The 13,530-nt window shown below is 37.0% G+C and overlaps 1 protein-coding gene across 7 annotated transcripts; it reads right to left on the bottom strand.

Annotated features, from left to right (window-relative positions):
- Positions 1-1,068: 1,068 nt before the first annotated feature.
- LOC137290479 (ELAV-like protein 1) lies at positions 1,069-13,232 on the bottom strand. 7 transcript variants are annotated; one of them, XM_067821442.1, is made up of 7 exons: positions 12,891-13,232; positions 10,988-11,118; positions 9,972-10,212; positions 7,837-7,940; positions 6,241-6,394; positions 4,307-4,553; positions 1,069-4,030 (listed from the first exon to the last, which is right to left on the bottom strand). In XM_067821442.1, the coding sequence occupies exons 2-7, from the start codon at positions 11,036-11,038 to the stop codon at positions 3,682-3,684; spliced, it is 1,146 nt and encodes a 381-aa protein (XP_067677543.1). In that variant the 5' UTR covers positions 11,039-11,118; positions 12,891-13,232; the 3' UTR covers positions 1,069-3,681. The 7 variants fall into 7 exon arrangements, with proteins under 7 accessions (XP_067677543.1, XP_067677544.1, XP_067677542.1 ...); XM_067821443.1 differs by lacking the exon at positions 6,241-6,394 and adding an exon at positions 6,024-6,177 and having other exon boundaries at positions 12,891-13,229; XM_067821441.1 differs by lacking the exon at positions 6,241-6,394 and adding an exon at positions 6,024-6,177 and having other exon boundaries at positions 7,837-7,952; positions 12,891-13,206.
- Between the last annotated feature and the right edge of the window lie 298 nt (positions 13,233-13,530).

Raw genomic sequence — 13,530 nt, forward strand, 5'->3', positions numbered from 1 at the left:
TAAATAGAAATACTTGTTATAAATGTGTGTGCTGTCATCCGCTTTGCATAAATTATTTTTTTTAAGACATTTCAGAGGTAAATGGTTAACATTATAACATCTGTTCAATTTAGTCAAATCATACTGATTGTCAAGTCTTAAATAAGTAAACATATGCACCCATATGAACGCAGTGTGGAAATTGCATAGGTCTGCTTGATTTTCAAAATGAACACAGCTGAAAAAGATTTCAGATGTGTACATTTAAAATATCTTGATGAAACCAGTGGATGCAGGACTTTAAATGACTCTCTTTAGTATCTCTCAACCACCTGTTTTGATTCAACACTGAAATGGCATACACCATTTTCAAAATCACAGCTGACAAAAATATATACAGCTTTGCAAGCAGAGTCACAGTTTACCACAACAGCTCTCTCAATAGTAAAAGCATGATGTCCAAAAGATACCTAATTTGTTTAGAACTAAGTAGCTTAATGATCAAGGGACTAATCTGGTTAATGCTAAGAAAGCCTGGCATTAGCCCAAGCTGCAGAATGAACACACCCTGTCTAAGGCTACCTCAATATCATATTAGATGGTTAGTACATTTTCTTCAGTCACACAGCCAAGCAGTCATGGTATGGGGAGAGGAAGTCACCGGATCAGATTACAGTGACATGAAACTATTAGTACACTGTGATCGCTTCCTAGTCATGGAAGTAATAAAATTCCTGTCTGAATTACCAAACATATTTTGGTAGGGATTGGACACAGATCGGGCTCAATGCTAGTCAAGGAAGTAATTAAAATATCTGAATTACCAAATATATGTTGGTAAGGATCCGACACAGATCAATCAGGCTGAATGCTATGACACGATCATTTCATCATGAAGGAATGATGTGACTTTATTCATGTTTAGTCTATCCATACATATATAACAGAACATGTTACACAAGCAATTACTGCAGTACTACCTTCCATCAAACTTACATAAGCTGGTGTAGGGAACATGAGGATGATGGGTGGGTCATTAAGTCTTACCTATGCTCAATCACAAGAGAAATAAGAAATGATGTGAGAGTATAATTTCTTGCAAGTTTTTATTTGTGTAAATAGTTTCACATGTAAAAGTACAAATATTGCAATACAACTGAAACTACGAATAATGACAACAGCTCGGAGCTCTTTGTCTTTGGATACAACAATACATACTGCTGGAAAGTAGAGAGAGGAGAGAGAGCACATTTTGATTTGGTGGATACTGATTCTTTTAGCAACTGGGGGACGAGACAATCTACTACAAGTGATACAAACGCAAAGCTTTAAAGCACACAGAGACGGTGAAATTGAAACTCTAAACTCATTGGGTGGGACTTTGTTGGACATTCCTCTGCAACTGCGTAACCCAACAACACTATATTGTTACCCTTGGAAACAACCATCCTAACAAAGTCTAACCCCATGTCATTATTTCATGGAATGAATCAAGAGAAAAAATTCTCAAACAAGAAAAAACACTGAACAAGAAAAACTTTGAAAATTGAAAACTCTCAAGAATACAATAAAATCTATAAGATGAAACTATAAATTGAATAAATCTATCAGGAAAAAGCTACACTCACACAAGGAGGTATAGCAACGTTCCTGTCAAACTTCAGTTGGGTACTGAAGACAAATTGAAAATTGAAATAGTGAAATAAGACTTGATCCGGGTCAAACAATCATGCATAACTTTTGTCTGCTCTTGCTTGTACTACAGGTAAATAAGTTGGTAAAATGTGCAATTTGAACAGCACAGATTTGAGAACATGGAACAGAAAATCTACCATATATAGCACTGTCGGATAGTTGGCACATGATTTAACTGTAAATTGGGAGAAGAATAATGATAGGTCTAGATCAGCAACAAGACTAGAAGATATGCCAGTGTAGTTCTGGCCACACATAGTTGTCAAAAAACACATGTAACAAATTCCACTGACCACTATTATTTTCGATAGTCTCCAACAATTAAAATGGGTAAAAGGGATTGCATATATAATTGGGCCTCAGGGCCTACAAGGAGACATCAGTTTGGAAGTCTATGTAAAAGAATATTTGCTGTTTGTCCATAAAATAGAACAATTATACGTCATAAACAGTTTCCAACAAGACTGCCAAAACGTTCGCTCCTTCAAAAAAGAGCAATAAATGATCCAAACATATATTCAATGGTTTCTCTTAAAGGTATAAAAACTTTTATAAACTTGGAATTAGAATCAATCATCACATTTGTGCACTGCTCCTTTTATACAGATTGTTCCCTTCTCAGTTTATACATTTTAGCATGAAGGCTGTTCAATATATACACAAGTATCTATCCTGCATGATCACACATTGTGCAATGTATGTGGGCATATGCATACCACAGTCTGTCTTTTTCTCTCTCTCTCTCCGGAATGTTTCATACACATTCAACAATGTGTAAATTGTCTCAGTCAAATATGACCAAAACAAATGAGTTTAATTAAAAAATGTTTTGTGGTAATTGATGAATATGCCATGACTATTGCATCGGATATATATAATATATACATGAAATTGTGACCTCTTCATTAATAATTAATCTTAATAGATTCATCAACAGTTTTGAGTGTGGAAGATCCGAAACCTGATACGTCAGCATGTATGGTCGTAAAATTGAAATGCCTATGAAAAGTATACATACAGTTAACATTGTAAAATATATGAGACGGGATATCTCCAACAAATTCATTTTCATTATCAACATTGAAATATCCAATTAATTCAAACATGCATTGTTATTCTTCAAATGCATGCAGAAATTAAAGAAACGAAGAGAACGGAAATCAGAAAACTTGGCCTTCAAATAAAACTAAACTGGAACGAATAACTCATTCCCATTCCAACTCAAATGTTCAGACAAACAAAAGTTATGAATGATTGGCATCAAAAAGGGTGCACTTAACTCAGTGAGTGGTTGCTATTATACATTCAGTTCTGTGTCAAGCTAGTTCCAAACTTTCACACTGTCATCAGACAGTAAGAATTGGAAGTAGGAGACGATGGATTAGTACAACACGCTTTGTAACAAAATAAAATGGATGGGCCTATCAAAGTATAGGCTCATGCAAGACAAAACAGACACAACAAAATCAAATAAACCAAAATTTAATATAACCCACAAAAGAACCGTGGATCCAATATAAATAATGCAATAAATAAATGGACTGAGGGAACATGTAGAACAATACTGAAACAATTCAAACTTGAGCTTGCTACGTGCACTGTAAGCACATTTCTCAAAAACCGATAATAAATTATGCGATATGATTTTTCACAGATCTGGCTCTTCCAGCCTTCCTAAGACACAAAAAGCTAGTTTAATATCAACACAAATATTAAATAGAGACAACTCAATATACACCGAAAAAAGGGTCAAATAAATTATGCACAAAGAGTAATGAACACAAGTGGTTTTCTTAGGAGATTCTCCCATGATTCAGTTTGATAGGTAATGGAAAATTTGACTCCATATATGCAAATTATCGTCATGGATTTCCTGAATGTTACCTTTCATAGGCAGTCATAAACAAATCGAAGTTCTTCATGTCATGTCTGCCCATGACGAATGAAAGTCCGCAATTTTTTGTTGTAGAAATGTATGGGGTGACTAGATGATCAGACGTATTTGTCTTACGCCTTGAATTTGTTGGTTTTGAACGACACCTGCAGTACGCGATTTCCCAGACTGAAGCCATTGAGGCTCTGTATTGCCATCATGGATTCATCGTAATTGGTCATGGTGACAAATCCGAATCCTTTGCATTTCTGGGTCTGGAAATCCTTAATAACCTTGACGCTTTGCACTGCACCGAATGGTCCAAACAACTGCCACAAAACACTGTCCTCGGTATCCGGCGCCAGGTTATACACAAAAATACACCATCCTGTGCCATTCAGAGCGCCAGCTGATGCACTAGTTGTTGCCGATGCTGTCTGAAGGATTGTGTTTGGTAACAAGCCTGAATCCATTGGGGAATATCTGCAATATACAGGGCCAAAATATTATATCATATTTGCATGATTTAAAAACAAACTTCTGTTCAAAGGGGGCTTGAAAATACAGCCATGTGATATATAAACATGAACTGTTGCTTTGCTTTTCAATTAGTACCTTCATTCTTTAACATATTCATGAAGAACCCAACACTCTGAAATTTATACTACTGTGTAATGTACTTTCAACTAAGATTCTGAACCCCTTAGAGGTTCCTAATTGTTAACATGAACAGATCCAGATAGACAAGTGGTCACATACCTCAATCTGCTAGCTGCTGTGGGATGATGAATGGGCCCATAGTACCTCCGTGTTGGGGAAACGTAGGTAGCTGCTAGGGCTAAGGGTGTAAGTGTTGTCATGTTTTTGTTGGAGCTTGGGGAGTTTGCAAATTTGACTGTGATTCCTTCAGTGGCCCCCTCTGGGATATGCCCATGCAGCTTGTTGATTGCTCGTTCAGCTTCCACTCGCTGGTCAAATCGAATAAACCCTACCCCTTTGGATAAACCTGAAATAGGGAAGCAGCATCCTGTCACTACCTGAGTAATATAGATCTACATTATCCCTACTTAATGAAACTGATGGAATAAATCACATACAGTCTTTATATATTTCTAGCTTTCTATGGATACCAATCCTAAAGCTCAATTTTAACTTTAAGTACAAGGCTAAATATGTAAATGTTGCATTCAAAGAGTGATCAAGTTTACAACTGCAATATACAATAAATACACTTGACAAATAATTATATATTTGTGTAAGCATATCTCAACTACACCAAGCATTTTGATATAGATAAATATATATACAAGCACCATCAAGTACAAACAAGTTGAAACAACTGGCTTGGGAAGTAATTGGTTATGCAAACTGACAGTGGAAAACACCACTACTGTATCATTACATTCAAATAAACAATGACAACTAAATGTGGAAATTAATTTAACTCATGTACATTGAAAATATACAATTATAAACATGTAACAAACTAAATATGGCAAGTGTTACAAAACAAACATGTTGATATAAATGTAGGCACTAACCAAGTGTAAAGTAAGGGTGGGTGTACTTTGACTTTTGGAATAATACCTCATATGGTACATTTATAAATGATATGTGTATTTCTTTGCCAAAACTATGACACATTTTCTGGGAATTACTGCCTCACAACTGTCAAGAAGGATCTGACCATTTCAATAGGATGAGAAAACCAAAGAAACAAAACCAAATTTTCAACGAAGTTTTCCTCCTTCATGCCTTGGAATAAAATATTTCACAAACAGACAACAACAAACTCAACATTTCTTGCCAAAATAAACAACAAAGTATTGAAATTACCAAATAAAATTAACCTAGAGATAAACTTCAAACAAGAGGAGGTATTTCTTACAATGAATTTACAAGTCCCTCTAGCTTACACATTTAAATCAAAACCTTTGTCACTTCTTTCAGTGGGACCCTGAACAAGTCAAACTGTCGAAAAATCTTTACTAATGAGAATTTTTTGAGTAATGGATGAATTAACTTCCTGTATCTCAAACTGAACTTAAGAAGTGCAATAACACACTAAATATCTAGCATTTGACAAAACTTCTTGAACAACATCCATGCAGATATGATGAACAAGCCACTTGTATTGGAAACATACAACGCTGAATGAACATCAAGCATACAGAAACATATGCATTACTTCAATGTAAGATGAACAATCTGCTCAGGTAGATAAATCATATCAGATGAAATGGTAAATCTTGCACAAGTAAAATGTGTTATCAAATCATGCAGATTAGTAGGAAAATGATGATCCAGCAAAAACAAGTGGAAAACAACGCATTCCAACTATGTTTAACAAAATAACATAAGAACAGAAGTGAAATATTGGTCAACGGAAACGAAATGAACGTTGAACTGCCCGGTATGGAGGCTGGACTGACGGACAGACCCATCATGCACACAGACTAATGAGAAAGACTCTGACCTGTGGTATTATCGTACAGAATTCTGGATGTTATTATCTTTCCACACTGTGAAAACAACTTCTCCAAATCCTGTTGTGTCATAGACTTGGGCAAGCCACATATATACAAGTTAGCACCCTTTATACTTTCACTACTCGGTCTTGCATATGATACCTACAAATAATTGTTGAACAAAGTAAATAAATTGACAAAATCAAATAAATCCAAATAGAGTACCTGTGTTTTGGTCATATAGTATTCTTGAAGTTATGATACTGCCACAAGAGGAAAACAGTTTCTCCAAGTCCAACTGAGTCATAGATTTTGGCAAGCCACTAATGTAAAGGTTTGCTCCTTTAATACTTTCACAGCTTGGTCGAGCATACGACACCTGAAAGTTAACGAAGAGACTTAAAATGCAAAACAAAACAGTGATGGAGAAATCAACAGGAAAGAAACCAGGGAACAGAAATTGGAGAGAACGGCCGAGAACAGAACTAAACATAAATAACTGAAAAACAGCAGCTGTAGAAGTGAGACAATTTAGCAACAGAAGACAAAGAATCCTCAACACTACACCATCCACTGTCATCCCAAGTCCAGGGCTTGCCCAGTCTGCCATAAACTAGAAGTGAACATCTATGATTTGTCCACACAGCAGACTTGGTAAGCCTCTCTGTCGATTTCTCTACTGGCTTTTTATATACCTGAGATGTCTGTCTCACAGCTTGCTAGAATTGCTGGGATACTCACCATTTTCCCTCCTTTTCAGTCACCTACTGTTTTTGCAGTTTGTTATTTCTTTGCATGAGGTCAAAAAGGCAAGAATGTGCGAAGCTGAATGAAATGTGCAATTTGTCGGTCATGTCAGAGTGTGATAGACAACATAAGCACCACATTATTTATGTATCAGTAATACTGAGACAGCTGTCTATCAACAGGGTGTCATGTCTTTGTTGGATCCAGTTGAATCACTACTTTTGTTGTCACTAGATTCTTCATGAAAACATAATTATGCATGTGTAAGAGAGCTGCAGCAGTACTGGGTTGTGTGCAGGAATTGGTATAGAGAACTTTGACAATTGGCCTCTTTCAGGATTACTAGCCATTTTCTGAATTAAGAATGGGCCACTGCCTTTTTATCAATAATATCAATAACTTCAAAATTTTAATGGGCCATTTTTTATTTTAATGTGCAAATTGGCCCATGGTCCCTGCCTTTCCCAATCTGTGTGTGCGTGTCCAACTATTCATTTGTTGGGTGCTATGCACAATCCATTGTATGGTATATCTTTGCACTGTTGCAAAGTAGCTTGATCTTTACTAAAGGGGAAAGCGTTTTTGCCAGTCTTAGCACCTGCAGCAAATGAGGCCATGTACCAAACCAGTGACAGGTTCAGTTTTCTAGCCAGGCTGGATGTTGATGAAGGTGGGCGGTGCAGAGCTCAAGGATTAATCAACAAATCAAATGAATCAACTAAAATTACCTTAACACTACTACATATAGTTAGTAGAGTGCCGACAGGAGTCACATGACCTTTTTGGACTTGGAGTGTTGTTTTGGCATTATTAATACATATAAGTACAAGAATGATGCAGTCACTCATTAAAACCTGCATGAGCTCTATTTAAAACAAATTGTCAGGAAGATTGGAAAAAATAAGAGAAAAGTTTCAATTAAAAATCAATTCTAATGGTGATGCAATGTCCCATTACCAAACTCAAGAGTTAAGACTCAAATGATGCAGTTACAAAATTATGCAGTAATTGAAAAGAAAGGTTTACTGAAAACGATGTTTATTACATGTGATGCAGAAAAGCAGGTGTTAGTACCTTTATGGTTTTGTTCTGTAGCCGCAGTCCGTTCAGTGTGTTGATGGCTTTCTCTGCATCCTCTATCCGCTTGTAGTTGACAAACCCGTACCCCAAACTTTGTCCTGAAGGGGAAACTTGAGATTGTTACAGGATCAGTAAAATGAAAATAAGGATTCACAACATGAGAAATGTATCCTAGCTAACAAAAAGTAATCATTTACATGAACTCATGAAAACATCCTTTAATTTGTTACCAGATAATGATTATTTGAATGTATAAGAACATTTGTGGAAACTGAAAGTTCAGAGCAGGCAGTATATATAATTTCATTTCTGAATGGACATGCAACATCGAACGAACATATTAAACATGATGATATAAGTGCAGAATAATAGACAGGTTGTCAAGATATTGTCTAAACTCTGCATATAATGAACAAGAATCTACACTCGAGTGCACAAACCTATCCCTTCATATTTTAAAAAAAAATCATTGCATGGTTGAACACAGAAATGTGATACTTTGCTCAAGTTTCAGATTCCATTATAAGCACAAAGATAACAGAAGGAAAATGTGCTCCCTCTCACTCTAAGCTTGGCAACTGGCACTCTGCTGCAAAAACAAGCAGAGGGAGCTAGATCTGAACTATCGCATATCCCGCTGGTGATCTACTCTAAGACTAACATCCCAAGTCCCATCTTGAAAACCTCTTATCAAAGTTCCTTGCCCCATCTGCTGCCTGCAATCAGCACGGATGGCACTTCCATGTTCGCCCCTAAACTCCAGTTTATCTAGTACACCGGGGCTGTATCACACAACACTATAGACAATTTTAGAGGGTCTTACAAAGTGCTTACACGTGCAGGGGTTTGAATAATGCTGTATGTGTTTATCTGGAAATATGGGTCATCCTGAGCAAGATTTCATTCCTTTCTGTCATTTAGTGGTTTTCTTAGTAGTAGACCAGGGAGTTTTTGTTCAGGCTCTCTGAGCATGAGTCAACTACATGGTATTCCCACAAGACACATGCTTCAGAACTGTTGCAGCAACTGTGTGTACCATTAAATACTGTATATTCCAAAATCAATAATGAGAACCATTGAGAATGCTGAAAAGCACCTGTCTGAGTAATGAGCAACACTATAATTAAATGTGGCATATGTTTCCATCTTAATTTCATTAGCCATCATGTGCAGCTCAATACAAATGCTATTATCTTGTTCCTGACAGATTTCGACCCTTAATTAAAGTACACTATTAATCCTGGCTGGAAATCCCTGAACCGTGAGGAGAGCCACCATAATCAACTGACTCACTATACCACTGCAGCCCTTTTGTTACTGACAACTCCTATCTGATTCATTATTCATAGCAGTATTCTGTGTGCACCAATAACCTAGGTGACAATCTACAGATCTGGTGACTTATTCCTGTCTCAGAAGCGATGACTCAAAATCAATTTGTAATGGCTTATCTAGTACAGTGCGCTGTTGATTCATTCTGACACACCTCATCACAGCATCACTTCACTACTGAGATCATTCTATTATTAGGGCATGTGCTCTGGAATTGTCTGATCAATATAACTTGTTTGACTCACAACTTCATGAGCGACTCATCGTCAACACATAGTTCCAAAATGTCCAGGTAAATCTAAATACAACCGAAATGAATTCACTATCACCATTACTCAATTCAAAAACCCTATTATTTCCTGAACTCAAAATAACTTCATATGAATTTCCACACCTCCCTATTTCTAACAACGATCACTTTGTTCTCTAAGTACTACACAAATAAGACCAGAAAACACTTAAATCAGACACAATGATAAAAAATACCCATATGCTCAACTTCATTTAAAAAAATGCACCTCAAAAACAGAATTTTAGTTTCAAATTCAAATCTTATAGCAAATTCCACACTGAATCGATGAGTTTCTATTCAATTAGCTGGCAGACAACATTGTTATGGAGACAGCTGGAGCCCTGCTTATTGTCTGTGTACTACACAAAGGGGAGTGGGGGTGGGAACCAGCAGATGGGCAGGGAGCACTACTGATTGTCTACACCTAGAAGTTGATCACAGAATTATCCTACAAAACTGGAAATGGTTATAAGATTGCATACAGATACTAGGAGGTAACAATTACCTGTAGGTTTGTCTCTGATGAGTTTGCAGCTCTCAACCTCCCCAATACTAGAAAACAGCGATCGTATATCCTCCTGTGTCATTGTCTGTGGCAAGTAATTCACAATCAAGTTTGTTTTACTGAGATCATCCGAGTGCGAATCTGTGGGTGAGGTAGTACCACCATTTGTTACTTGTGTATGGGCGGCCACCCCAACCTGGGATTGTGGGTCCATCATGCTGTGGCCGTCAGCTAGTGTGATCTGAAATCATGATACAAAAATAATCATTTTGCAGTCCCTTCTTAATAAACTAACAACATTTCCTGATAGCATTTATCACAATTTTAAGGCCAGATTTGGTATGTAATATCCATCAACAAACACATTTAAGACTTTTTTTCATTTTGTCAATATTTCTTTCTCATGACATTCTCAAGTTGTACGAAACATGGAACCCTAGGGAGCCCTGTCAGTAATATAGAGAAATAATATGGTTAGTTGACCTTTGAATATCCTCAGCATAAACATCACAAATACAAAATTATACACTATGTGTTTAGTAGATTTTTTTGTCCATTTGGGATGAATTAGTCACATATTGTGCAGGCAACATTACAAATGTAATAATCGTAATACTGTATTGTTAACCTTACTAAAGCAGATAATACAAATATTATATACATTTACTGGCAGTTTGTAGGACAAATAAAATGGCCTTCATGTACAGAACACATACACAGCACTCCTTAAAACAGCACAGCATTTTTGGGCTTGCTCAAATACCATAGTGGGTCAGATTGACAATTTAATTAGTCAAAATAGACATGTCTAAAGATACCATTAAACAGAAATATCAAGCCAAGCCATGGCAACACTGTATCATGGCAGCCCCACGGAAAAATCAATGCTGTTTATGGTCTCTACATCGGTGAAACTGCTTTCATTTCTTTGTTACAATCAGATTCACAAGCCCTTTAGCATCAGCAAATACACCAAACTAACACATGTGATATGATTCTGTCTTACACATACTTACCATACAAGGGTTACACAAAGGATAGCTAGACTGATTGCAGTTTTGTGCCATTATTGCAGATGGATCAAGGTCCTTTGTTCTCGGCTGTGCCACTATTTCACATTCAATAGCAAGCTAACGGTTTAGCACCACTGAAGCAGACGGAGAGAAAAACATCGACTTTAACAGAAGGCAACAACAAAAGTACATACCTGCATTGAGAATATCCTAAAATAACTGAGAGAACAAAAAGGGAAAAAAGGTCCGAGAAGACTACTAGCTGTGTGCACAGTAGCAGTCAACTGTATGAATGACAGGCTTCACTGCCTGACCTCAACATAAATAGCAGCTCGAGAGGGAGAAAATTAATACTGATGTGCTGCTAGCCAATCAAATTGTTCCTAGATAAAGCCAGCTTCTGTTGAGGGGGACTACGCCAAATGTCTCTCTGGGTGTCAGTGATTGTGGTACTTGAACAGAAGGGCTCTACCACTTTGACTTTATTGGTTAACAGTTTACAGTAATATTTGAATATTCACATGATATGTAAAGCTTGACAAAGAGCAGCGGTTGGTCAGCTAGAAGAAGCCTCCTCACACTGATTGCATCATAGACATTGGACCACTTTCATCATCGTTAATGTTATTTAGGAGTTAAGGACATTATCATGAACTTAGTCTCATGCTCAACATGTGTACTCCATCCTTAACATGTACACTACTTGCAGGCATAACATTCAACATTGAAAACACATTCAACATAAACATGTACTGTTGAGGGGCATCATCACTAGTATGGCATACTCTTGTTCAAAGGTAAAAGTGCTGGTATTTGGAAAATATTGTGTATATTTTAGCAGTTCCCCTGTCAAATCCTGAATATTAGAGTAATATCTGAAAGAACCTGAGTTCCTAAGCCATTCATTATCAATTCCATTTTTTACAATCCTTCATTCTTTGATGCCTTTTAAAATAAAAGCTATAAAGGGAACATTTAAGAAGATATATGGTATATAGAAATAATGTTCTGTACAAGACTGACACAAAGCAACATTATAAAGAGAGCAGTTGCATACTTTGCTTACAAATAACACTGATTTCACAGGAGACTATGTGTTAGTAATAGATCTTTAACAAATTGTTTAAATCTATTCTATACTGAGGCTAATATACTTCCAACGCTACAAAATTGCATTGAAAATAGTCACTATTACAATGACAGACCACGCATGATCATGTGAGGTGTGAACAGCTGGCACTTTCAAACAACAGGTCAAGTTACAATTTGGATACAACGAAACGATGTAGGCCTGTATAGGTGATATTGAGCATATATGTGCTGGGCGGTGTTTATGCCAGTCAGTATTTATGGCCCACCTGTAAATTTGGAAATAGGATTAAATGCATTTCAATGTCATTTTACGATATCCAGGTACAGACGACCAGTAGTAAATAAACAATAAGCAGACATCAGGGCAAGATAGCCGTCATGCACGGGCAAGCTACATGAAAGCCATGCCGCTTTGTTGTCATCAGGCTCGTGCCGAGCTAGGCTCCCACGTGCCGCCGACCCCAATATTTGGCAGGTGGCACGCGATAGCCTCGCTCACACCTCTCTGTTCCCGTTAGCTAGTAGCCGCGAAATTTTGACAAGTAAGGCGTGGACAGAATGGCCGTTCATCACCTGCAGTCATAACATCAATTAAACTTGGTTATGTCTACGTTCCCAAATCACTGGTAATATAGGTTTTGGTGGCTGGTAGCGTTTAGAGAACATGATCATGGGCTGTGGAACACAGCAGACGAATGAAGGAAACATCATCTGCTCGGCGGCGAAGGCCCATGTGTTCATCGCGTGTCGTACTCAAGTGTTACACACGTTAGAAAAAACAGTTTATGACAACGGTACATGAAATTTCACCTACCTTAGAAATGTATAATCCTTGTATTATATCGGAGTTTGTGCAATAAAATAACAGCAGTCTCGATGTGCGCGTGAACGCACTTTGGAAGATGTGAAATATTGGCGGCTTTGGCTCCGTGAAGAAAATACTCCAGTTTTGTTACAAAATGATATTCAAAGAATGACAGTTTCTTCAAATTGAAATTTAACAATTCTACATCAAACAAGATAAATTAAATTTAAGAAAATGTCACTGAAATAAATTGAAAACGTAACCAAATTTCCACACCACAGCTACTAACAAGAACATAACCAGCAAAGATCGGTCTGTTACTACATGGCGCATTTATACTACGTCACCGAGATCGATCTGTCAATAAAAATGAATTGTGTAACTTTGGGTTACTGTATCCATTTTTGTTAAATTATGCAATGAGACATCCGCTATCAGTCGTAAAAAGACCTAAACAACAACTTAACTTTCTATATACACAATAAATTACTAGTTAGTTATTGGGACTATTTTATTCAGCGGCGTGATATAAACAAGTGCGAGCCGTTAAGGTGGCGGGAATACTCATGGGAATAGTGGTGGCGGTAGAATTTTATGTATGGGGGCTAATGTTTTATTGATCTGTTCGGCATAATATGGAATTCCTTCT

Source organism: Haliotis asinina, chromosome 7 (genome assembly GCF_037392515.1).
Source record: "Haliotis asinina isolate JCU_RB_2024 chromosome 7, JCU_Hal_asi_v2, whole genome shotgun sequence".
Classification (NCBI taxonomy): domain Eukaryota; kingdom Metazoa; phylum Mollusca; class Gastropoda; order Lepetellida; family Haliotidae; genus Haliotis; species Haliotis asinina.

Excerpts from the sequence above, each read along its gene's own strand:
- LOC137290479 (XM_067821441.1), bottom strand. The coding sequence starts at position 11,038 with ATGGCACAAAACTGCAATCAGTCTAGCTATCCTTTGTGTAACCCTTGT. Across the intron at positions 10,213-10,987 it reads CTTTGTGTAACCCTTGTATG|ATCACACTAGCTGACGGCCA; the intron begins GTAAGTATGTGT and ends TCATGATTTCAG. Across the intron at positions 7,953-9,971 it reads CATCAGAGACAAACCTACAG|TTTCCCCTTCAGGACAAAGT; the intron begins GTAATTGTTACC and ends AACAATCTCAAG.